Genomic DNA, 23,400 nt, shown 5'->3' on the forward strand with positions numbered 1-23,400 from the left:
CTGGCAGACGGCTGGCTACAGTGCTGTTTCAGCCAGGAAGCCTCTGTGCTTGGGAGTTTCTTATGTGGTCTCATTAGATAAAAATGAACAGAATCAGTGCCCATTCAGCCTTGAGAATATCTCAGGGTCTGAAAACTGCAGGAGGAAATGAAACGCACTTTCCCATACTTGTGTGACAGTGTCTCTTAGGAGCGCTGTGGCTGGGGGAGATGGGTCTTGGATTTCATTCTCCTAAGTCTGCAGAAGGCACGTGTTTTCTAAGTGAAGTAAACTAGTTAGTGCTAGCCTGGTTAGGTTTAAAGTTGCAAACAGTGTAGGAGTGGGGTGGCGTGTCCACCAAGACTGACCATATTACAACGTTGGCTTTCTACAATTTGAATGGTAAATGGTGTCTCCTCTAAGACCAGATGGCAGGAGAAAGACTTCTTTTCACTCCTTACCTCTACTTTCATGGGAATGTGTGCATTACTCAGTCTACAGGAAGGCTCACTGAGGGAGGCGCCCTCTCCCGAGTGGGCCTCAGCCATTCCTCATCTGTGGTAGTGAAGGCTAGGTGAGTAAGTGTGGGTTTGCTGCCCACCACTTGTCCAGGAGCTGTTGTATACCTCATTTCTAACTCATGACTGAGTAACTTGCTTTAACTTCCTCTCAGCCCTACAGAGTTGCCAAGTCTGCCCTCCCTTCTCAGCAGCATTAAACTCTGGCCTATAGCATCGTAAGACCTGCCACCTAGGGTGAGACAACCCCTCCCCCCACCCACCCCAACCCCAAGTATCTGCTTTGAAGCTACTACAAACTGAGGGCAAATTGCAATCTCCTGTTTCTTTTTGTTGCCAGGGATCTTCACAGGTCTCTCAACATGTCTCCCCACCACCTTGCCTTCAAGGACTACCAGCTGTCCTCTTCCCAGTCTACCCCATATTTCTAACTGCTGGACACGCATCAGCTTCTGTCCTTGCCTTTTCCAAGTGGGGTCAAAGCTGGCTTTTCCCCTCTGAAGCGTTGGGTTTCTGCTCATTGCCAGGACTTGGTGGAAAGGACACCAAAGGTTCGTTTAAGCTGCATAGACATTTCACTTGTTTCCTGTGTGACATGACCAAAAGAATTCCAAATATTTAAGTTTATTATTAATATTATTATAAGAATTATTATTTGACAATCTTATATCCAACGGGCTTCTGGAAGCTGCATCTCCAGCCCTTTCAATGTTTTCTTTGAATGTAGTTAACTTGCAATTCCCACCCCCAGACTTGTGGGGAAAAAGCTTAGCCAGGCCAGGTCATATAACACTGCTGCTATAAGCCAGGGGAGGGTGGTTTCTTTGTTTTGTTTTGTCTTTCCATTTCCAGCCAAAACCAAAGATTTCTTAATGATTGTATAAACTCAAAACAAACAAAAAAACCAAAGAAAAGGGAAGTCTTCAGCCTCAATCCAGTCTGTGGTGTCCTGGCACTTAGAGGCATGTCCAAAAGTAGGTAGGGATGCCTCTGGCCACCTCAACAGGGCAAGCAACTTTCTTTCCAGGTTGAGGGTTTTGTTGAGGTACGTGATCAGTAGCTTTGGCCTTTGGCCACTATGAGCAGAGCATGCATAAAAGAAATTGGCGCGTCATCAGATTTTCCAAAACAAAAGCCAAAATCCCATCACCACCATAACTCATGTGACAACAGCCAGGGTCACCATGAGAGCTGAGCACAGGGCCTTAGAGTGGAGCTGTAGCCAGGTGACCATGGACTCCACAGAGTGGGGAAGCTGAAGACGCTGGCACAGGATTGGCTGCTCTGCTGGGTGCTTTCCCCTCCAGGGCAGGGTCTCCACCCAAGGGCCCTTCTGAGCCTTCTTTCTCTTTTCTAGTACTGGAACTGCTTGGAAGTGGCTGTCCTATTTGTGAGGGAACATGCAGAACAATTATCAGACTTTTCTTTATCTTGTTTGTAGTTTCATTTCCTTTTGCAGCACCACTGTGCAACTATGCATTGTATTTCATAACCTTTGTGCTAGGTAGATGCCTGTGACTTTTTAACTTGTGGGTGGGTGGGTTAGGGGGTCACAAATGAAGGAAATTTTTACATGGATCTTTTTAATCTCAGTTTGATTGGGGGAGGGGGGTTTTTGGTTCTAGGGTCATACAAGCTCTATCCCAAAGCAGAATCCAAATGTTAATAATACTAGCCTGATGCAGATACCAAAGACAATTTCTTTCCTGCAGAACCTTAGACTTGTGTATTAAGTACGATTACCCAGCACTTGCATTAGTCTAACCTCAGTAATTCCAAAGCTTAGATGTATATTTTGGTATATTTCCAGGATATTAAAATAAAAATGTCGTTTTAACTTCTTGTTTGTTTCAGTGTAATGCTCTTAAAGTCATAGCATGAAATAATTGAGCTGTCCTATTCTTGGTAGTTTGAAACAATAGTATTTTTGTATGTTTTGGGTGTGTCTGTATGTGTTAACATAACAGTTTTCACTGCCTAGGTGTTGATAATAAAATGAAAGGTTCTGAGTGTACATACCATTCAGTAACAGTCTCCACCAGGGTCCACATGAGTGTGGAATCACTGATGACTGCCCAGCTGGGGTCTGGTTTTAAAGAGACGGTGATTGTGTTTTTCTAAAGCTGTTTATTTCTGTCTTTAAATATCTTCCCCACTTCTTTTTTCCTTTCTTCCTTCCTTCCTTCCTTTCTTTCTTTCTTCTTTCTTTGTTTCTCTAAATTAATATTGATTCAGGGGTGTTTTTCCACTGTTGTCAAGGGAGGAGCACAAGGGGAATGGGTCCCTTGGCCTCCCAAAATATGTTATTTTATGTACTTTAAAATGTGAGTTTGAGTTCTTCTTTGTGGAAACTTACAATATGATGTACATGATTCTTTCCAGAATTGTCCAGCAGCTTTAATGAGGCAATGGCCATTCCTGAGTAGTTTATTGGGTGTCCTCTTACATTTCTCCTTAAGATGACGTCGAAGCCTGAGTGGCTGTTGTATAGCCTCCCTGCCCCCGAGCGTCTGTAGCCATTTCTCCTTCGGTGGAAATATTTTATAAAAATCACTTGATAACTTGGAGCACTGGCCCTTGTCATCTATGTCCCTGGGCAATGTGTTTTTCTTGGTTTGGAAAACCTGAAACACAAACAATTCAACTTGTTGGGGATTAGCTGATAGCTCCAGGGGCTGGGGAAGTGACAGGAATATGAGCATCGCTGTCCCGTTTAAAAGTGCCCTTCATGTGACCCCCTCCTGGGGCTGCCTGAGGGGCTGGGGCTAGGGAGAGCTTGTGTGGGTGCCAGTGAATCAGAATGAAATGGTGGGTTTTGTGTAGATGCATTTGTCTGCTGTAATTTTTTATATATATTAAACTTACTGTAACTGTACAGTTCCAATTTCTGTTGTAAAACATTAAACCATTTTCCAAGTGTTTTCACATCGTCTGTGTCTCTGCCTTAGTGTTCTGCTGCTTTATACAGGCATTTGCACAAATATTTTCACAGACCCCAAGTCATTGCTCTGCACAGTTCTTCAGGGAACCTCAGAATCTAAGCATCTTAGTCTCATACTCCCCGTCTGGCTTCTTGAGTGAGCTGTGGTCACTGTGTGTTTCCTTCTCCAGACCCTCAGTGGGGTCCAAGCCTCAGGTGAGTAGCAGTAGTCTCCTTCAGAGCTTACTGCTTTGTCTGATCAAACGCACAGGCTCTTGGCTGACCCTGAAGGGATCCTCAAAGCTCCGGTCTCACTATGTGTGATTGCTGAGGGGACTGAACTTGCCCAGGCTCTGTTGTTTGACTGACAGGCCCAGGAACCTCTAGCATTTCTTACTAGGCCTTGAACCAGGAGCAGTGGGAGAGGATCCTCGGAAGGTGGCACACCCCACACCGGCCGCTGGTCCTGCTGTGTGCGTAATTAGGTTTCTGCCTTCTAGCCAGCTTAACATCTGGAAAGAGCTCAGTGATTTCATAAGGAAAGTAGAAGCCCAGAATTTTCCACAGAAAGGAGACTTGAGCTTTTGGAGAGCTTTGGGGTGTGCCCCAGCAGGCATGTGCTGACAGGACCCCATCTCAAAAATGATAAAGAGTGTCAAAGCCAAAAGATATATATGAGCTCTGCCTTCTGCTCCTAAGTTTGACGGGTTTTTTTCTTTTTTTTTTTTTCTTCTATTATTTATGTCTTAACATCTAAGTCTATAAAGTTTGTTTTGTTTTTAAGTAATTTCAGATTTTTAACATCCTCTTTGGTAGAGACAATGGCAGCTTCTTCCATGAGGAAGACTAGCAAGCAAACTCACACGACATGCCTCTGAAACAATAAGACTGTGGCCCCCACCCCATCCTCCTTCTAGAAAATAGCTGTATTCTAGCTGCTTCCAGAGCCCCATAGGAAGCCCAGCTCCCCAGTGGATGATGAGGTGATAACCCTCTGCCCAGGCTCTCTGTGAAGAGCCTTCTCTTAATCCCAAAGACCAGGAACTAACCCTGGGTCCTCCACAAGAGCAACAGGTGCTTAACCACTGAACGAGCTCTCCAGCTCTCTGGGGTTTTTATTTTGCTTTGTTTTTGTTCTTGTTTTCTTAATATACATGGCTTTTCATTTTAAACCCGTAGAGACAAGTGATAGTACTTACAGCTAGTAGTATCCACAATTAAAGACGAGCCCTGTACAGAAAAAGCTCACTGCCAGGCCTCAGGCAGGGCAGGAGTCCTGGCTGTCCCAGAGGAAGCCAGTGTCACCTTGGCTGTGGAGCACCTCTCCCAGGAGCTCTAGTTCCCAGCTCTGCACATCTGCTCCGCTGAGCAGAGCTACTCAACGTTCTCTGTGGTCACTTTGCAGATAAGCTCCCCTACCCCATAGCTCACTGCCAGCTCTCCCCTTTGCCTAAGAGACATGTCCATAACAGAACTGGGTCTCTATTTTCCAGCCATCTCTATTCAGCTGACCTTGAAATGAGGCCTAGAACCGGTCTGGGTAGCAAGCACATTGTCTGAAGACCCCAACCAACCTCAGCCTTCGAGGTGAATGGACAAGCCCTGCGAGACTGGCTTAACACACCAAAAGCCTTTCTATGCTCATAAGACTTGTTGGAATGCCTAATTTTCAGGGCCTCTTAATAGATAGCCTCTGGATTCTGTTTTGAAAACACCAAGGCATAAACTTCAGTCTTTGATCTGTTATTAGCTGGGCTTTGACGAACTGGGGAGTTGTATAGGGAAGACACTGTCGAGGCCCCTGCTGGTGAGGGAGGCTGCCCTAAAACTACTGCTGTCTGCTCTCCACCCGAGTACCACAGCAGCTGCTGGTCACCCCTCGATGCTGTCCACTCTCCGCCCACATGAGTGCCGTGGAGCTGCTGGTCACTCCTGGACGCTCGTCTCAGTGTTGCTGCCTGAGTTCTCCTGTGCTCCAGGTAAAGTTCAAATCAGGAAGCCATTCCACCACCCTCTTCTGGCTCAGTCCTAAGGCCAGGCCCCCATTCTATCACTGGGCGTGTCCCTGTGTGGAGGTGTGGCCTAATGCCCCATTTACACAGGCACTGCCTCGTGGCAGCTTTCAGAATGGCTAGTACCCACCTGCCCATTCCTAACTGAATAAGTCATTGCCAAGGCAGCCTGCAGATTTCTTGCCTCCATCACTACCCCAGGCTTCAACCACTGAAATAAGGTTTCAAACAACATTTTCAGCAAAGCATTTATTATGCAAAACAGCGAGGCTTTATTTAGCAAGCCAGTATAAGTTAAACCCCAGGCAATCAGAGGGTTCCTCATCCATGGTCACAGGCACTTTAACTATACCATGAGGTTGCAGTCCACTGACTTGAGTCTCTCATTGTGCCATTGCTGTGGGAGCACTGCAGACCTGGGTGGTCTGGGTGTTCCTGTCACTTGAGGAGAAGGAGGCAGGAATTGCTCCCTTTTCTCTTACCCACTTGGCTTAGTTCATTGTCGGAGATGACATATCCTGTCTTCCATGCCAGTTTGTGCACAAATCATTTGCACTCTCTAAGAGCATGGCCTCCATGAAGAGAAGGTATCTTTCTGTTCCCAGAGTGCCTGGCACACCGGCTGGGAGATGCGGAAAAGTGCTCTTGATGGAAGGAGGCCCCTTTCAGTCGCCACTGGTCAACACTTGCCGGGCCTCCCTCTTACCTGCCTCTGCCTTTCACAATGTAGCCTAATGACATGTTTATCTTGACAGTGGGAAGGATTGGGAAGAATGACAACAAAAGCCAGATTTACAGCTGGAGCAAAGCAAGTCAATACCGCTGGAACAATGCACACAGTGCCCCGGGCTTCTCTGAGCATTTTACAAAGCGAATTGAACTTGCCTATGACAGGAAGTACCCTATGACAGGAAGTACGTTCATACCCTACCCCACCCCCACCCCTGGCTAGGGCTAGGGCTAGGGCTTGGCTCTGCAGTGAGAGAGGCCTGCCAGAAGACCCTAACAGGGAATGAGAGTGAGGGAGCACTCCCTTTAAAGAGTCCAGGGATGGCATTCTGTGTAGGGTGCTTTGGAACTGGAAAAGGAAGGCATGATAACCGGAAACACCCTCACCCTCTTCATAAAACGGTGGCTGTGAAATTACTAAACCGCGTTGTAAATGCTTTGTGCTCTGTCCGTCACAACTGATACCATCAGGGTGAGGCCTGGGAGTGGGAAATATCCTGGCTGTTAGCGAGGGGGCAGGGTCTGCATATGCAGGGCATCGTAGGTGTCCTTGGTAGCAGCGCTGAGCCCCTGGTGAAAGCAAATCACAGAAGAATGAACCAGGAGCCCACAGGCACAAGTTGACTATCTGTAGCTTATCCCTGGTCCCCACTGCCTTCAAGAGCCCAGGAAGATCCCCTCATGCCACAGGTGGGAGTCCTGCCTGTGAACACTGACAGGAAGATGGCTTCTGAAGGCAGCTCCTCACTCCTTTCTCAGCTAGATTTCCCATCTAGCCACAGAGGAAGGCAGCTTCCCCGAGTCACAAACTAAGCTGGAATCTGAGAGGTGCCAGAGAATCTGCTACCTGGGCCCACAGCGAGTCTGGGCTAGTCACAGAGAAAATGGTGGCTCCTTATGCAGGAGCTTCCAGTCTTTGGCCACTGTGGTATATTCTTTGGATAGGCAGGCAAGGCTGGTCCCAGCCTGGCTGGAAATCCTCTCCCTGTTCCAGGGACTGGAAAGGCCATGCGGCCTCCTGCAGCTATCAGTAAGCAGCTTTGAATATCTCTGCACTCAGGCAAGAAAGACGAAGCCACTGGCTATCCCTTTTTAGAAAAGTAGGTTGTCCGCACATTGTTTGCATAATCACCTGCACTAATTTACATAAACCAGGCACCTAATTACAATAACATTTTCCTTTTGAAATTGTCTTTTTTTTTTTTTCAGTCTTTCTGCCCACTCAGATTGTACTAAATCCTGGAATTGGGGGCAGAGCTAAACTAACACTGTAGACAAAGTAAACAATCACCTGTGGAGGGTCCTTTGCCTATTTCTGCCTGCACCTCTGGGAGCTCCCTTCCCATCCTTCTAGATAGCTGCTATTGTCTGCTATGCTCAAATGGCATGTGACTTCCACAGCTGAGTCTCAACCCGCCTGTAGAAACATAACTGGCAGTGGAGTGGCCTCTGGTCTGTAGTGTGCCCTGAGCTTGCTCTCTCTGCCTGTTGACAAGCTGGTGCCACCAGCAAGCCAACTGTAGTAGCTTCAGCTTTACTCCACGTCAGACCCAGGAAGGGGACCAGCAGCTCTCACCTGATAAAGGCCATCGTGCCCCTTGCCTCTCCGCCTCTGTGAAACGAGATTAGGAAGGGAGAGAGTCACTAGTGGCACTCGTGCTCAACTGCCCCTACTCATGGGAGCAGAAGGGACTGTTCCCGAACCAGATCCCTCCTCCTGATGGAGAAGGGTCCTGAGGCCAGCGAGACCTTTGCCTCTATAGAACAAGGTGACCCATTCATAGAGGGAATCTTGGCCATATTGCTGGCTGCTTGAAATAAGGCGACCTTCCCATGGCTCCAAAATCTGGTGTCATCAGAATGGATAACTGGGAATGACGACTAGATTAAAGTTCTGAGCTCTGGGGCAGAACCAGTTCCCGTCCTGTTCCTCCCAAGGGAAATTCGGGTCTTCCCCCACGGAAGGCACTAGCCAAACATTCTGGCCAGCTGGTTGCACAGGCCCCCTACTCAAAAGAACTCAAGGCTCTGGCCTTGATATCTTGAGATTCCTATGAAATCAATAATGAATAAGCATCATACACTTTCATTCCCCTGGGGACCCCATGTCAGCGCACAGTCAGCACACAACAGTGCTAGGAACAGTGACATTGGCCTCATGTCCAGTGGCACCTTTGCTCATGGCAGCCACCACATGGACTTTTCTCAGTTGGAGGAGCAATGGACAAGAAAGGAAAACTGTCCCTGGAATGTTCAAAACCTGCCTGGGCATCGAAGAAGAGCAGCACTCACCTCGCCTTTCATCCCAATCTCACTGTAGGCCTCCGCCATCTTATCTTTCTGCAGTGCCTAGAGGAAGAGAATGGGTGATGCACTTGTTTTCATAACCTCTACAGAGTGGGCCTTCCCCCCAGAAGCCTTTGGGTTCCCAAGCTGGCAGGCTCCAGTCATCAAGGTCCAAGCCTCAGGGATATAAACACTGCTGCCCACAACCAACTCCGTACCGTGCTCCTCAGCCCTACTTGGGAACCTTCTCTGATCTACCTGCTCTATGCACTCAACAATTCAGGTTAGGTGCAGAAGCAAAGGATTTGGAACTGTAAACCTAGACGGGAAGATTGAACAACGTAAGGGCTCAAGGGGAGCAAAGAGTCATCTCTTCATAGCCAATGCCACCAGTTGTGGCTCAACCAGTGGCAGTGGGCGAGGGACATCTTGGTGGCCTGAATCTAGTTTCTTCATAGCCAATGCCACCAGTTGTGGCTCAACCAGTGGCAGTGGGCGAGGGACATCTTGGTGGTCTGAACCTAGTCTCTTCATAGCCAATGCCACCAGTTGTAGATCAACCAGTGGCAGTGGACGAGGGACATCTTGGTGGCCTGAACCTAGTCTCTTCATAGCCAATGCCACCAGTTGTAGATCAACCAGTGGCAGTGGGCGAGGGACGTCTTGGTGGCCTGAATTTAATCCCACACCTCAGTGGTGAGGCGGACTTTACAGTGAGAGAAAGTGTTCTGAGTCCCCTCAGACAGGCCAGCTCCACACTCCTGCACAGCGTGGCCTGGAGCTCCCACCCAGTTCCCCAACGCCAAGCTCAGGCCTATGGGACAAAAACAACAACAAAAAGCAGAGGAGATAAGGTGCTGTGACACTGCTCAGCTTAAGGCGACATCCTAAAGCTACCAGCAGGTGACACACAACCATCCAAGCAAAGGATGGCCTGGACAAAAAGACCGGAGAGGGGGCACCCCCTCCCTTACCCCTCCCCCATCTCGCTAGGTTGAATGGTGAATTCTCCCATACTTACATTGTACAAGCCTTCCTGGGGGTTCCTTCTCCTCTGCTGAGGAACAGAAAGGGTCAGAGATGAGACAGAGAGAATCCAGGCTGGAGGTTGTAATCAGCCCCATGCTGCCTGACCCCCACGGCTTTGTCCTCAGCTCAGCTGTCAGTCTCCTCCGCATTACTCCCCCCCCCCCCGCCGCCCCAAGCCTTGCTCAGGGCCCCCTTGGACCCTGGCAGCAGCTCCACAGCTCAGATTTGGTTATGCATGCCTACATACACTTCATGGTCCCACTTGGGCGGGCCTTAGTCTGCTGATGGACTAAGTCCCTTGCAGATGTGCTCCCAACATGCACCACAAACTGAGACATGGGCTGGGTCACTGCATTCAGGGCAGAGCCAGCCAGCCAGTGCTTATCAGGTCCTCCTGAGAGGTGGCCACAGAAAACAGGGTCCCCCCTCCCTCTTTTCCCTTTCCCATACCCTCAGGCAGGCCTGAGTGGACAGGCAGGACCAGAAACATGGACGACACTGGGTAGCTTTTAGTAGTTCTGCCCTTAAATTGGGCTTCTGTCCTGAGCCTGCTATTAAGAGGCCTCTCGTCAAACAGAGGAGTCCTCGGCCCTTCCCCTGCCTACAGGGATGGAGACTACAAAGCCAAGAGAACACAGGCCTGATGTGGCCATGTTCTAAAAGGGCATTTAGAACCCAGAATTCCTTCTTCACAGGTTTACCTCCCCTCTCCCTGCGTGTATCTTGACATCAGGGCTGTCCTGTAGAACAGTTGGTGCTACCATGTGTTGGCTAAGGAGCAGCAGAGGGGAAGTGGACAGAGCCCAGAGGTGAAGGCTAGGCTGGCACAGGTTACTGAGACTCCTTAGGATGCAGAATGGAGTCAAGAAGAAAGGGAGGGGGTGGCAGCAAGTGAGCCGTTGTCACCCTCCTGTCCTAGGCCCTGTCTGTGGTACTGGGTGTCTAGTGCCCACAGTGCTGGTGTGAGCCGCCCTCCCTCAAAGCCCAACCACCCAGAGGCAGAGGAGCTCCCTACCTGTTTGCCTCCCATCTCAGGATCCCGAGCCCGCTTCTTGTCCAAAACATCGTATTCCTCTCTTCGGCCTAGGTTGAGCTCCTGGAACAGGAAACAGGACCGTGAGGGGAACGGGGGACACAGCAACTGAAACTGGGGTTTCTCTTCCCCGCTGGTGGCTGCAAGAAAACAGCTGCACAGAGGAAGGTGAGGTATCTCAGCAGGAGAGGCGCTTGCCTCAGCCCTAAGGATCTGAGTTCAGTCTCCGGGCCCCACATGGCGAAAGGAGAGAAGTCCTCTGGCCTTTACATGTGCACCATGGTGTACACACACACACACACACACACACACACACACACACACACACACACACACGGGGGTAGGTGGGCAGTAAGGACAGAGGGAGGAGGAGGGAGGGAGGGCACGGAACAATAAAAAGTAAATGTAATGTTCACATTCTATTTATGTGATGTGTGTATGTGTATGCTGATGTATACCTGTGCCCTACATGCCTGCAGAAGAGGCATCGGACTTCCTAGACCTGAAGAGACAGATGTTTGTGAGCCGCCAAGTGGATGCTAGGGGAAAGGCCGGGTCCTCTGCAAGAACACCAAGCACTGTCTCTCCAGTTCCAATAACTGTAATTGGGGGCTGGGAGGGGGAGGGAAGAAGCATGGACAGGGGCAAGAAAGGGGATAGGAGCTGTTTCCTCTTCATGCCAGCACCTCAGAAAATACCTGCCACCTTGCTGGTGCATGGCGGGAACCCCAAAATCACCATGTTCAGATCTGTCTAATGGGGCTAATAATACGTTTTCATGTGCAAGTGAAGCAGGCTTCTAAGGGGGATGCACGCAGACGGAAGGCCTGCTGCACTTATGTGTGACCCTTCCCCTGCACTGTGGCCTTCTAGCCTTTGCTGGCGACAGGAAGTTCTCTAGAGGCAGGGCTGTGCCGCACATCTCAACAGTGAAGCTCTCTACATTGGGCCCAGCAGCACTGTGGGGCAAGAATAATCATTCCAGCCTTAGGGTTAGAAAACTGAGGATCGAGGCTGGAGAGATGGCTCCGAAGGTTAAGAGCACTGACTGCTCCTCGAGAGGTCCTGAGTTCAAATCCCAGCAACCACGTGGTGGCTCACAGCCATCTATAATGAGATCTGGTGCCCTCCTCCGGCGTGCAGGTGTACATGCAGGCAGAGCATTGTATACGTAATAAATAAATAAATAAATAAATAAATAAATAAATAAATAAATAAATAATTTTTTTAAAAAAGAAGAAGAAAGAAAGAAAACTGAGGACCAAACACTTGCTACCCAGCCACCGCCAGGCCAATAGCTGTGGATCAGACCCACAGCGGAGCCTGGCTTTAGAGTGTTCCTAGGTTCTAGGACAAGATTTTCCAGCTAGAGGCAGAGGGAGAACTTACATTATAGAGCTGGTTGGGTCCCTGCAGGTAGGCGGCAGCATCTACACTCTGGCTGAACTGCAAAGGAACAGAGAGAATCACAGCTCAGCACCATCTCCAAGAGGGCCGTCGGGCTGCCTACAGGGCTGAGCTGGGTGACAACGAACTGCATATGCCTCCTTGCTGTGGCTTGCCCTCCCAGGGGCCCAAGGTGTAGCAGCTCCCCTCTGAGATCACTTGTCCTTTCTCCTGCCTGTGGCTTGAGTGTCTACAACATCAGCCTTGTGCTGGGTGTGGTGGCACAGGCCTGTAACCCCAGCACTTGGGAGGCAGAGGCAAGTGGATCTCTGTGAGTTCGAGGGCAGCCTGGTCTACACAGTGAGTCTAGTATAGCTAAGGCTACACGGAAAAACCTTGTCTCAAAAAAGCAAAATAAATAAATTAATAAATAATGATAATAATAAAAGAAAAAAGGAAGGAAGTTAATTACCCCAAGTAAAGACCTTGCCCGCCCTCCACCCCACCTTGTGTGCAGAGGGGCCAGGCTTTCCCTCTGGACCTGCTAGGAGCCAGGAGTCCTCTCTATGCCCTTTCTTCCAGGGACACTCAGGGAAGACAGTGGGTACCAAAAGCTGCCTATTAGCTAGGCCCACGGGTGTCATCACTCATCCAGACATTTCCCAAGTGGGAAGCATCCTTGCTTGCCCCAAGCTGACATAACCACACATGGCACCCAAGCTGAGAGGCGCTACAGTATTTTACAGAGTCAGTGCTCTGCGGAGAATCTTACAGCTCGCCTAGGGATTGTTTCCATATTTAAATAAATAAATAAATAAATAAATAAATAAATAAATAAATAAATAAAATAGATAAGACTTTCTCACATAAGATCTTATACCTGAAAGGAAATGGGTTATACTGCCCTGGGGCGGATGAGATGTCTAGCCTCTGTCTCCCCAGATGGGTCTTTTCCACAAAATCTATGGTTTTAGGCACCTGGCGACAACCACTACCCTGTCTACCACTCATTTGCAGATGAGAAAACTGAGGCTTGGAGAAAAAAAGCTGGTGTGGCCTTGATCGCCACCAGCACAGCACAGCTGTGCACGCATGCACTTGCACCCTAAGAAGAGGCCTCTCACCCTGTTCTTAATCGCCCAATATAAGCCGTCTGTTTGCCAGCCCAAGCCATGGGACTCTCACATCCAGGCACCGACCCTCACTAATGCACCTAGCATTTGTTAGCTCCTTGTCCTGCCCTGCCTGCCTGCCACAGATGGACACCCCACCTCAGCCCGCCCACTGTGCATACCTGGCTGTCCCCTGCCTTGCCCATGGACACCAAGCACCAATGCCAACGCCCCACCCCACGTCTTCCCAGCGGAGGAACCCACATCCTCCCTCAAGAGCACAGGGGGACCCACCTTTGCTCTCAGGTACAGGGCCGTGACAATGACTCCGTAGATGAAGAGAATTCCATCCAGCAGGTAGCACAGTTTGGGATCCAGCAGACCAAAGCTCTGTGCCTCTGTGCCAAGAGATAAAACTGGTCAGCCATCCTCAAGCTTGTAAGAATGTATCCCACCTACCCCAGGTTGACTCTATGACAGACTGTAGCCAAAAAATTACGTGACAAGGACAGTATGTCCAATCCTCATACCTCACACACACCGCAGCTCACAACCTCTCTTACACACCCAATCTTGGAGAAACCCAGCATGCAGTGTAGTACCAGGTATAGCCACAGAGCCTGGAAAGAATGGGGGGCAGGGGACCAGGAGAAAGATGAAACTGCCCACTGTGCACAGACCTTCTGCTTTGGTAATATGGAAGCCCAGCTGTCAGTGAGCCCACGTATAATAAACTGTGGAGTCTGAACCTCGGAAAGGTGCCTAGAATTTGGGAGTTAAGGCTTCCGTATGGAGAGAGACCCAAGGGGTTAAGAAATGTGGGGGCTCAGACATTTGATGATTGAGTGAAATCATCTCAATTCGTTGTCAGTTCATTGTCAGTGAAGTCTGGCTGTAGTGACACACACCAGTAATCCCAGCACTAAAGAGGCAAGGGGATTGTGAGTTCAAAGCCAGCCTGGGCTACATAATAAGTTCCAGGCAACTTACGTGTTTCAGCTCGGAGCCTCTTTTGTTTAGTCTCCCTCACTCCAGAATCAATGGGTTCCTAACCCCTCCTGCCTCTCTGATGTTTGTCACACTGTGCTCAAAGCTTACCACCGGATAAGTATTGGGGGGTGGGAAGGTAAGGGAAAGGAAATAGGTTAGTTAAATAAAGCTAGCATTCCTGTCTAAGAGGTCACACAACACAAGCAAACAGAGCACATTATTGATCCTGACCTCGCTGCCGCTGGGTAAATGCGCAGCAGCTGAACCTAAGAACTGGGCCAGTGTCACAAAAACTCTGGCCCTGCCTGAGAACCACACAAGGAGAGGTCTCTATGGCTTTTCAGTGTGTCTCTAGAGGCAGGAGCGCCCTCTGGTGGCCACTGGCCAGCCCACAGGGGGCAGAGACACTGTCTGAAGATGGGCCCAGTCAAAAGCCTAGCTGTATAATTCAGGGGCTAGGAATCCTTTCATCTGCCTCCTCTGTGGAAACAGGTGGAAAGTCTTCAGTGTTTGTTCTGTGCAGTGTTTGTGGCTTTGAGGCACAATCATTAAGGCCCCACTGGATCACCACCAGAAACTCACTGAGAACCGTAGGTCTGGAGCACACAGGTAGTGACTAGGCAGGCAACCTTTTGTCTGCCCCCACAGGCCATGGGAGCCTTAACTCTCACTCAGTGTCCCCATCCCCACCTCCCTGGAGCCCTCTATCCTCGGCTTCTAACTACAGCTCTCCCCAGGCAGAAGAAAGTCAACTTTCCATGGTCCCTGTTCAGAAGCCATTGAGGCTATTCCTTCCCAAGCCAGGCTGGAAAGAAGTCACTGCCACTATGTCCCTTCTCCGATGGCCTCACGTAGTCCAGGCTGGCCTTGAACTTACTATATAGCCAACGACATATCCTGCCTCCACATCTGGAAAGGTTGCATTTACAGGTGTGCTCCACCATGCTTGGTGGTCTTGGAGATCAAACCCAGGGCTTTAGGCCTAGTACCCAAACACTTTATCAACCGAGCCACCTCCACAGCCCTTCCTCCTGTCCTTTATGCGCCATGTTCCCTTAACCTCACAGATGCTGTCTCATCCCCACCACACCCACCTCTGCTTCACCCAGCTCCTCCTCTGGGCTACCATTGCTACCTCTACCCAGCTCCTGCAGACATCAAAATCCTGAGTCCCCCGTGGTGGTCAGTGAGTGGTGGAGGTGGCAGAGCCTCTATAGCCCTACACAGGTCTCTAGAGTCAGACTTCCCTTCTAAGGCTGTAAGCACTGGAGGCCAACGGCTGCATCGTTTTCCTTCTGCCTTCCGCCCCGCCCCCAACGCCATGTCCAGGATGGACATTCATCAAATTTCCTACAGTTGAGAGGAGGGTACGTTTCAGTGAAGGGAAGATGCTAAGCCCCAGCCCTAGGCTGCTCTTTGCTCTAATAATGATCGAAGAAGCAAGCCAGCCCCCACTAAAGGCCACCAACGCTGGGGCGATATTGTCTTTTAGGGCTGGAGAGATGTCAGTGGCAATTTACAGGGTGGTTGAGATTCATAGAGAAAGCCAGGAAGAAAATGGCTCAGCTGCCTGTCGTGTGAAATGAGAACAGAAAAAATACGGGACAGTAAATTTAGAACAAATAAGAAGAAATATTTCTTTGTACTGTGCAGAGTCAGCACAGGAGGGGGCAGGCAGGGAGTTGGGCACACCCCCACACACCAGATGAGTAATAGGGACAAGGTTTCCTACTTTCTTGTTAAAGAGCAGCATAATTCTAAGGCCAGCGACAAAAGTGTTACATGTGGGGTTGGCAGAAAAAGGACGTTAAGACTTCCTTTGAGAGCCAGTTTCTTTCCTCAGTCCTATAGACCCTGTCCTGAGAGCAGTGGGCTAAAAGAGTGGACTGATAGCCCAGAAAATTCCATGCAAGAATTTGGGACCTAAGTCAGTCACATAATTTATCAACTATTTGTTGGGCACTGGCTCCATGCCAATGGCTGCAGAACTCGAAAGAAGGGAACTAGAAGGGAAGGGTTTGGGGCAGGTGGCTTCCACCATTTCCCCTGCCACTTACTAGCTGTGTGGGTCCTAGAACATAGCTTCACTTCTCTGGTCCTAAGGCCTTTGGTCCATAAAATGGGGTGGGGGCAAGCCAGGCGTGGTGGCACCAACCTGTAATCTCAGCACTTGGGAGGCAGAGGCAGAGGGATCTCTGTGAGTTCGAGGCCAGCCTGGTCTACAAAGTGAGTCTAGGACAGTCAAGGCTACACAGAGAAACCCCGTCTTGAAAAACCAGAAAAAAAGGGGGGGAGGTGGGGGCACTTGTCTTTCTATCATAAGGATGCTTTGGCAGATGGTTTGTAAATGACAGGTTTTCTAGTTCCTCTGTAAGGGCAACGGTGTCTAATTTCGGGGCATTCACCCCAGTTCTTCACAATGCCACTTGTCATGGTGATCGTATGACCTCACCACCCTTGCTCCCAGCTTCTTCCTTAGCCTCCCTCCCACTTGCAGGCAGAGCCTTGACCACCTCCTCCCCTGAGCCATTTGCATACACTATTCACATCTCATCACATCCCATGCCAGGCAGAGCCCTCAGATGCTTCCCAGGAGGCATTTAGGGGCCTGCCTCTGCGGCCGCTTTCTTTTACAATGGGGAAGCCCACTTCTCTTACGCTCCTGCCCATACTCCAGATCCAGCATGTTAGAGAAAACCCAGTCGCCAATTAACTAACGGTCCTACAGCCCCAGACCTGTAGGGCTGCCTCCCTGTTAGAAGGGCTCCCTGCAGCCTGGCCTAGGGCCTGGGTAGGAGACCCAGAATCCTACGGAGCTGATCCAGCCCAGAGCACAGAGAATGAAATTTGGCCTTCTACTGCTATGCAGCCATACCATCTCCACAGTTGAGGAACAGAGCTGCATTCATGATCTGTCCCTCTGCTCCGGGGCAGTGGCTGCATGCTCCTGGCTCCAAGCATCTTAAGTCTCAGTTTCCTCTCTGTATGGAGGAAGTAATATTACAAATCCCCTTGGCAATGGAGGGTTAAGATGTAGCTATACTTACCAGGTGGGGGACCTGATCTGTCCTCACGAGGCCAGCTAGCACGGTCATTTCTATTTTTACTTCGAGCCCATGAGTGAAAAGTGGCTGTCTTTTGCCTCGTGGCAGGACACCTGACACAGACACTCGGTGGAGGCCCCCAGGGCAGCTAGAGACAGTTCAAGGAGTATTTGTCAGAGTATCCACTTCAGATACTAATGCCCTGGGTCATTAGCAAGAGTGAGCCCAGCCATCCCCGAGAACAGCCCCATTGTCACCCTCACCAGAGGCCTGGTTCAGGTGTCATGACACTGAGCATCATAGGGCAGCCTGGAGCGACATGGGTGCTAACAGAGCTCATTCCTCCAGTGGCACCTTCCTTGTGTGCTGTTCCCAACATCTCCCTGCGACGACACTCGTACTTCTGACAACAGAGATCGGCTCCTGTCAAAGCTGCTGACAACACCCTGCTGTGTCCTCACACCAAACTCTTGTAGCCAATCCTCTGTTAAAATGACTCCCCGCTGTGAGTTCGAGGCTGGCCTGGTCTACAAAGTCAGGCCAGGACAGCCAAGGCTACCCAGAGAAACCCTGTCTCAAAAAATCAATAAGAAAAAAAAAAAATGACTCCCGTATCTGATTGGGTTTGACTCTGAGAAGAGTCCGGAAGGCAGGTAGAAAGTGTTTAATCGGGCCCGGTTCACAGCCTGATAAAGTTTGGGCACACGGTTGAAGCAATGACGCAAGGTCATCGGGAACACCTGCCAACAAATGGCAAAGTTGGGGTGTCCGCCTGACTACGGCCATTTCCTTGGCCCATGGTTTCAGGGAACTTCTCATCTGTAGTGCAGGCTCCAGGAACCCCACCCACCTGTGAACGTGCAGCCCTTACTTTGGACACATAGTCACAACAGTGTGTGACCATGTCACCGAGTGCTGGAAAACCCAGCTGGTTCATTCTGGTTCTCCTCATCTGGTGCGCCACTAGCTACAAGATATGAGGGAAGAACATCATCCTCTGAGGTACTAAGACTCTCAGAGTCAAGGTCAGAGTCTATTTCTCATTGGCTTAGTGTTTGAGAGCTGTCTTAACTCTGAGCTTGGGTTCCCCTGCCCACAAAAATGGTTTAATGAGACCAACGCCGTGGGGAAGGCAGAGCAAATGAGGCTAAGTGTCCGGAGAAGGCCCCTGCACAGTGAGTGGTGTGTGCCAAGCGTGCAGGTCCCCAGCGGTTTCCTTGTCACACAGAGGCTCTGCAGGTACAAGCAACAGAAAGAGTCCTCTCCTCCACTTCACACTAGGTTTGGGGACAGAAGCTGGGCAGGCTCTCCAACACACAGTGGTGAAACCTGGCTTGACAGGAACGCAGACCGTATGGAGGACCTGACCCAGAGAAGGCGCTCATTGTTTGGGGGGGAGGGGGCGCATTCTGAGGACTCCTGGCTTCAGGAGCCAGCCGTGTTGAGACTCACATCTGTGCTGCTCTGCGTAGAATTTAGAAAACGCTTTCTCCTTGCATCCTCTGGTTTAATGCTCAGGGCAATTGTGTACAGCTGTACTTTCACAGATAAGAAGCAGGGCTCCCTGAGGTCACCCAGCTGGAAAGTCCCTGAGTGCCCCTGGAACAAAGCTCCTTCTACTCCACTTTCTCCCAGTGGCTCAAGGATCTCTTTCATCTGCACAGGTCCCGGACAGTCAGAGACCTCGCTGACCAGTGCCTCCGGCCTTTGTTTAAATACATGTTGGTGTAAGGAACGCCCCACCCATCAACCCCTCCCCCAGCTCCCCAGCCCCATGAAGAGTTCCAATGCTCATCTTTCTGTTCCCACTCATGTCCAGCTTTTGTCCAATTTACAGGAAGTACTTCAGCATTGCAGGTTAAGAGCGAATCCTTGGAGGGATGCCAATCTGAGACCAAGGCCTGGTTCTGCTGCCATGTGACCATGAAACCACCCTAGGTCCCTCCCAGGCTATATGATCCTTCCGACCTCATAAGGACTCAGTACGAAGGACTTAATACAGAGGCAGGCTAATGGGGCATGCCTTTAATCCCAACACTCAGAGACAGGCAGATCTCTGAAAGTTCGAGGCCAGCCTGGTCTATAAAGCAAATCTAGGACAGCCAGAGCTCTGTTACACACACACACAGACACACAGACACAGACACACACACACACACACACACACACACACACACACAACCCCAAAGGACTTAATGCCATCCATGGTAACCAAATAGCTTACAACCTAGGTAGGCGCAGCCCCTGAGCTTCCCCCGTTTGGAGTCCTTCCTTGGGACCCCAGGTCTTGGTGACCTCCATCCCCACCCCCAGTCTCAGACTCAACTGACGATGACATTGTTAAGAATTCAGAAAACAGGAAGTCACATGTTCTCAGGAAGGCAGTGGCAGCAGCGGTGTGTGTGTGTGTGTGTGTGTGTGTGTGTGTGTGTGTGTGTGTGTAGGGGCAGGGTGTGACTGTAAGGCAGAGAGCACTGGACATAGTGCCAATCCCCTGACCACAACACAACATGGGGGCACATAGACTCTCCCGTCAGGGGTTGACGCCTTTTACTCTCATTGCAGCAGGAAAGGGTACAAGCTAGACACATGGCATAGCAGTGGCAGCTCACCAGCTGACGGTTCCCTCCCTCTGTGCCTAGAACCAACAGTGTTTTATGCAAACATTACGGTGACTCTTACTCTACAGCTGGGGAAACTGAGTTTCTGAGAGGTTCTCAAACACTACTTAGTGCAGCTCTTGGGGCATGGGGTCTTGCTGGTCCTCAGAGGACTGGAGAGGAGGGTTCCAAAGCTTTTTCTTCTCTAAGTGTCAAGCTTATGAGCAGGTTTTCTTCTGGCTGCACTGACTGCTTTAGTTGTTCATGACTTTGAGGCATGAGAGACAAGTGGAGCTGGTTATCTTACACAGATTGCTACCAAAAGGCCAGGACACACACTGGCCAACATCCTTAGTGCCTGGCTTTACTTCTAGTAGCTCTGATCACCCTGACTTTCAAAGCAACTCTCCACAATTTACAAGTGCCACATACTATGCCATTTTCCGCTGTAGGTACCTAGGCCTCCTCACCCTCCCTCAGCATATGACTGCATGTAAATCTGTTCTGTATGAAGCTGCTAACCTCCTCTTGGCCATCTGCAAACCACACATTCCCATAGACAGAGATCCCAAGTGGAAAATGAGACTGTTTTATTTCTCGGATTTAAAATGATCGTGGCATGTAATTTCCCCCTTTCTGTATTTTTATGTCCATTAAAGTTGTGGTTTGTGCAATATTTTTACATTTTTCTGTGATAGTTTTTTCTCCCTGTTTTCAAGTAAAATGAACTCATTATAAAGTGCAGAAAGGTGAGGAAAACTGTCGAAGTCTCTGGTAATTGCATGTTCAAACACAGTCATTTATAACTACAAGAGCAGTTTGCCTTCCAAAATGTCTGCCATCACCCTGAATCAAAACATTTTCCCTGGAAAACAAAACAAAAACAAACAAACAAACAAACAAACAAAAAACATTGCTTTTCTTTAGTCTGGGCTACAGCTTCTTATATGTTAGATATTTCGTGTTGTGTTATGTAACCATGCTTCATATTTCAGATTACATTGTAGTTTTACTGAGTATCTTAAATATCTTTACATCTGTCTGTGTGTGTTTGTGTGTGTGTGTATGTGTATAAACACACACACTTAGGTCAGACAGCAACTTGCCTGAGTTGGTTCTCTCCTTTCATCCTGTGGGCTGAGGGTTTGAACTCAGGTCATCAGGTTTAGCAGCAGGTGCCTTTCTCTGCTGAGCCAGCCCCGACATACCCCCCTTTAATGGCCTCCTTGTAATCCTTTTACTATTCTACAGGTGGGATATAAAAACAACAGGTAAAACAATGCATACATAGGGCTGCGTGTGGTGCAGGTGTCCCTCACGTGAGAGGCAGAGGCAGGAAGATCTGTGAGTTCGGAGCCAGTTTGGTTTGCATAGGGAGCTTTAGGCTATCCAGGGATACATAGTGAAAAAAAAATCCCTCTCAACAAACATACAGTAAAACAACAACAACAGTACATTTATAAAGAACAATATACATGTATGTGTGGTGTGTATGTGTACATATCTGCATACATCTACTGAAACAGAGGGGAGACACATTCCTTCCTCTAGATGCCAGCTTGGGTATGTGGCTGCTGTCACAGCCGTGGTCACACTAAACACTGGCTGCACACATTCAGCTACAAATGCTTTAACAGTTCTATTTCATTTGATGGTAACAATTGACTGAAGTAAACTGGGCAGCCCTGATTTGCTCCACTTTGCAAATAGAGAGACTGAAGGTCAGGGAAGTGAAGTGACTTTCCTGTGGTCCCACAGCACACGTGTGGCAGAGCCTGAGAGAGAGGCCAGGCCCCCTCGGGCCTTTGTTCTTTCTCTCACAGTGCTCACATTATGCTCGGCACATTAGCACAACTTAAAAGAAATCCACTCAGATCATGGCCCCTACGTCAAAACGCTAAGCAGGATTTTGCCCTTTCTCTGAGCATGTAACTCTGAGCCAAGAAAAACTTGGCGCACAGAGGTGTTTATCCGCAGAAGAAAAAAAAAATGAAAATAACAAAATGCCCCCTGACCTGGAATCTGAGAATTCATGATATATTTATATAGCAGTCTTAATGCCCACATAAGATTGTAGCTCAGGGTTCAGTCTATAGGGCATGTAAGCCCAGCCAAAGAGAAGCTAGGGCCCGGAGGATCAGAAATTCAAGGCCAGCCTGAGCTAAGGAGACTCTGTCTGAGGAAGGAAAAAACAAAAAGACCTCATACTGACAACAGAGAGGCTCCCTCCATCTGTGCTACCATGGAAAGATCTCCAGAATAATAATGAGGTTAAAAATAAAAGAGCAGGCAGCTAGCTCTAGAGTGGTATATATAGTAATTGTATGTATTTTTTAAAAAAGGAAAGAAAAAGAAAGAAAGAAAGAAAGAAAGAAAGAAAGAAAGAAAAAGAAAGAAAAGCTGGGCGTAGTGGTGCATGCCTTTAATCTCAGCACTAGGGAGACAGAGGCAGGCAGAAGGATATGAGTTCGAGGCCAGCCTGATTACAAATGAGCCCCGGACAGCCAAGGCTACACAGAGAAACCCTGTCTCAACAAAACAAAACAAAAAGGAAACATATAGGCTGCATACAAAAAATTCTATCTAGATGCAGTTTTGTTTAGGACAATAAAAATAGTGGAAATAGTGACGACGGTTGTCTGGCGTTGTGGGTATTCATGCCACCCTGACAAACGGTAAAGATAGAGATGGGACAGAGCTCAGTAGTAAAGGACTTTCTCTTTCTTAGTGTGGGCCTGTCTGTAACCCCCAGCACTGCCTCTTCTCCCCCAAATACATGGTTTACCATAGTAATAGAGTGAAGATACATATAAACTGAGATGGACTTTACATCTACTCAAAAAACAAATACCATCCACGGGGCACGGGGAGATGGCTCAGTAGGTAAAGTGTTTGCCGTTCAAACATGAGGACTTGGGTTCGGATGCCCAGAATGGACATAACAGCGCCCCCTCCCGTCAGCGGCCCGAATATATAACCCTGGTGGTGGCGTGGGGAAGCAGGAGTCAGGTGGGATCCCAGGAGCTCCCTGAGCCACATCAGTGACGCTAGGCTTAGCGAAGAGGGGTGCTTCAAAAAGTAAAATGGAGAGTTGTAGGCATGGTCCTCCGACCTCTGGTACCAGTACACACATGAACGAGTACGCATGCACATACCACACACGTGTTTTGTTACTACGTACATTTCTACGTGTACATAGAGTCGATGAGTGTGGGCCACTGTTGCTGTTGTCCAGTGTTGTAGAAGTGAGACATGTTCACTGTACAAGCCCCAAACACAGACTTAAGCACCAGTCCATCAGATCCAAGAGTCCCCTGACCGGGTCCCACCCTAGCAGGGAGAGGGGGAACCTGGACCCAAGTTTCTGGGCCTCCGGAGTTAAGGCTGCCTGGGTTCCCCAAGGAAGTCCAGTGGAACCATTGGAACCAGAAAGCCTGTAGCTGGTCAGCCTCTTCTTGAGCTGATCTTGGTGGCCCGGCGGGTGGTGAGAGGTTTCAAAGCACCCCAGCCGAAACCCAGGTTTCTGTAGCCCAGCTTGCCTTCCTGCGGCGCGGCTCCCGAGGGCGGGGTTGTCGGTGGCCTGGCGGGGACCTCCTCATGCTGCTTAAACCTTCCTTGGCAGCGCAAAGCACTGATGAATCAGGCTGTGGTTGTGTCACCCCACCTTGTCCGGCCGGATTGGAGGGTGAGGGATGGCATGCCATTCTGATTTGGACTATCAAAAGGGGTCCCTCACCACCTGCCCTGGAGCCTCCTGAGGTG

General features: G+C 49.4%; 1 protein-coding gene across 2 annotated transcripts in view; it reads right to left on the minus strand.

Annotated features, from left to right (window-relative positions):
• Nucleotides 1-5,669: 5,669 nt before the first annotated feature.
• CD247 (CD247 molecule) overlaps nt 5,670-23,400 on the minus strand; it is a 75,743-nt gene continuing 58,012 nt past the window's right edge. Inside the window, exons 2-8 of one of the 2 annotated variants that reach the window (XM_084790309.1) lie at nt 13,299-13,402; nt 11,896-11,952; nt 10,489-10,569; nt 9,466-9,498; nt 8,451-8,507; nt 7,735-7,770; nt 5,670-6,728 (exon numbers count right to left, since the gene is read on the minus strand). In XM_084790309.1, the coding sequence (XP_084646435.1) occupies nt 6,663-6,728; nt 7,735-7,770; nt 8,451-8,507; nt 9,466-9,498; nt 10,489-10,569; nt 11,896-11,952; nt 13,299-13,402 (434 nt within the window). In that variant the 3' untranslated portion in view covers nt 5,670-6,662. Of the gene's footprint in view, nt 6,729-7,734; nt 7,771-8,450; nt 8,508-9,465; nt 9,502-10,488; nt 10,570-11,895; nt 11,953-13,298; nt 13,403-23,400 lie in introns of both variants that reach the window. The other variant, XM_084790308.1, reaches the window with a different exon arrangement.

The sequence above is a fragment of the Acomys minous genome (assembly GCF_964271855.1).
Source record: "Acomys minous genome assembly, chromosome: 1".
Lineage (NCBI taxonomy): Eukaryota > Metazoa > Chordata > Mammalia > Rodentia > Muridae > Acomys > Acomys minous.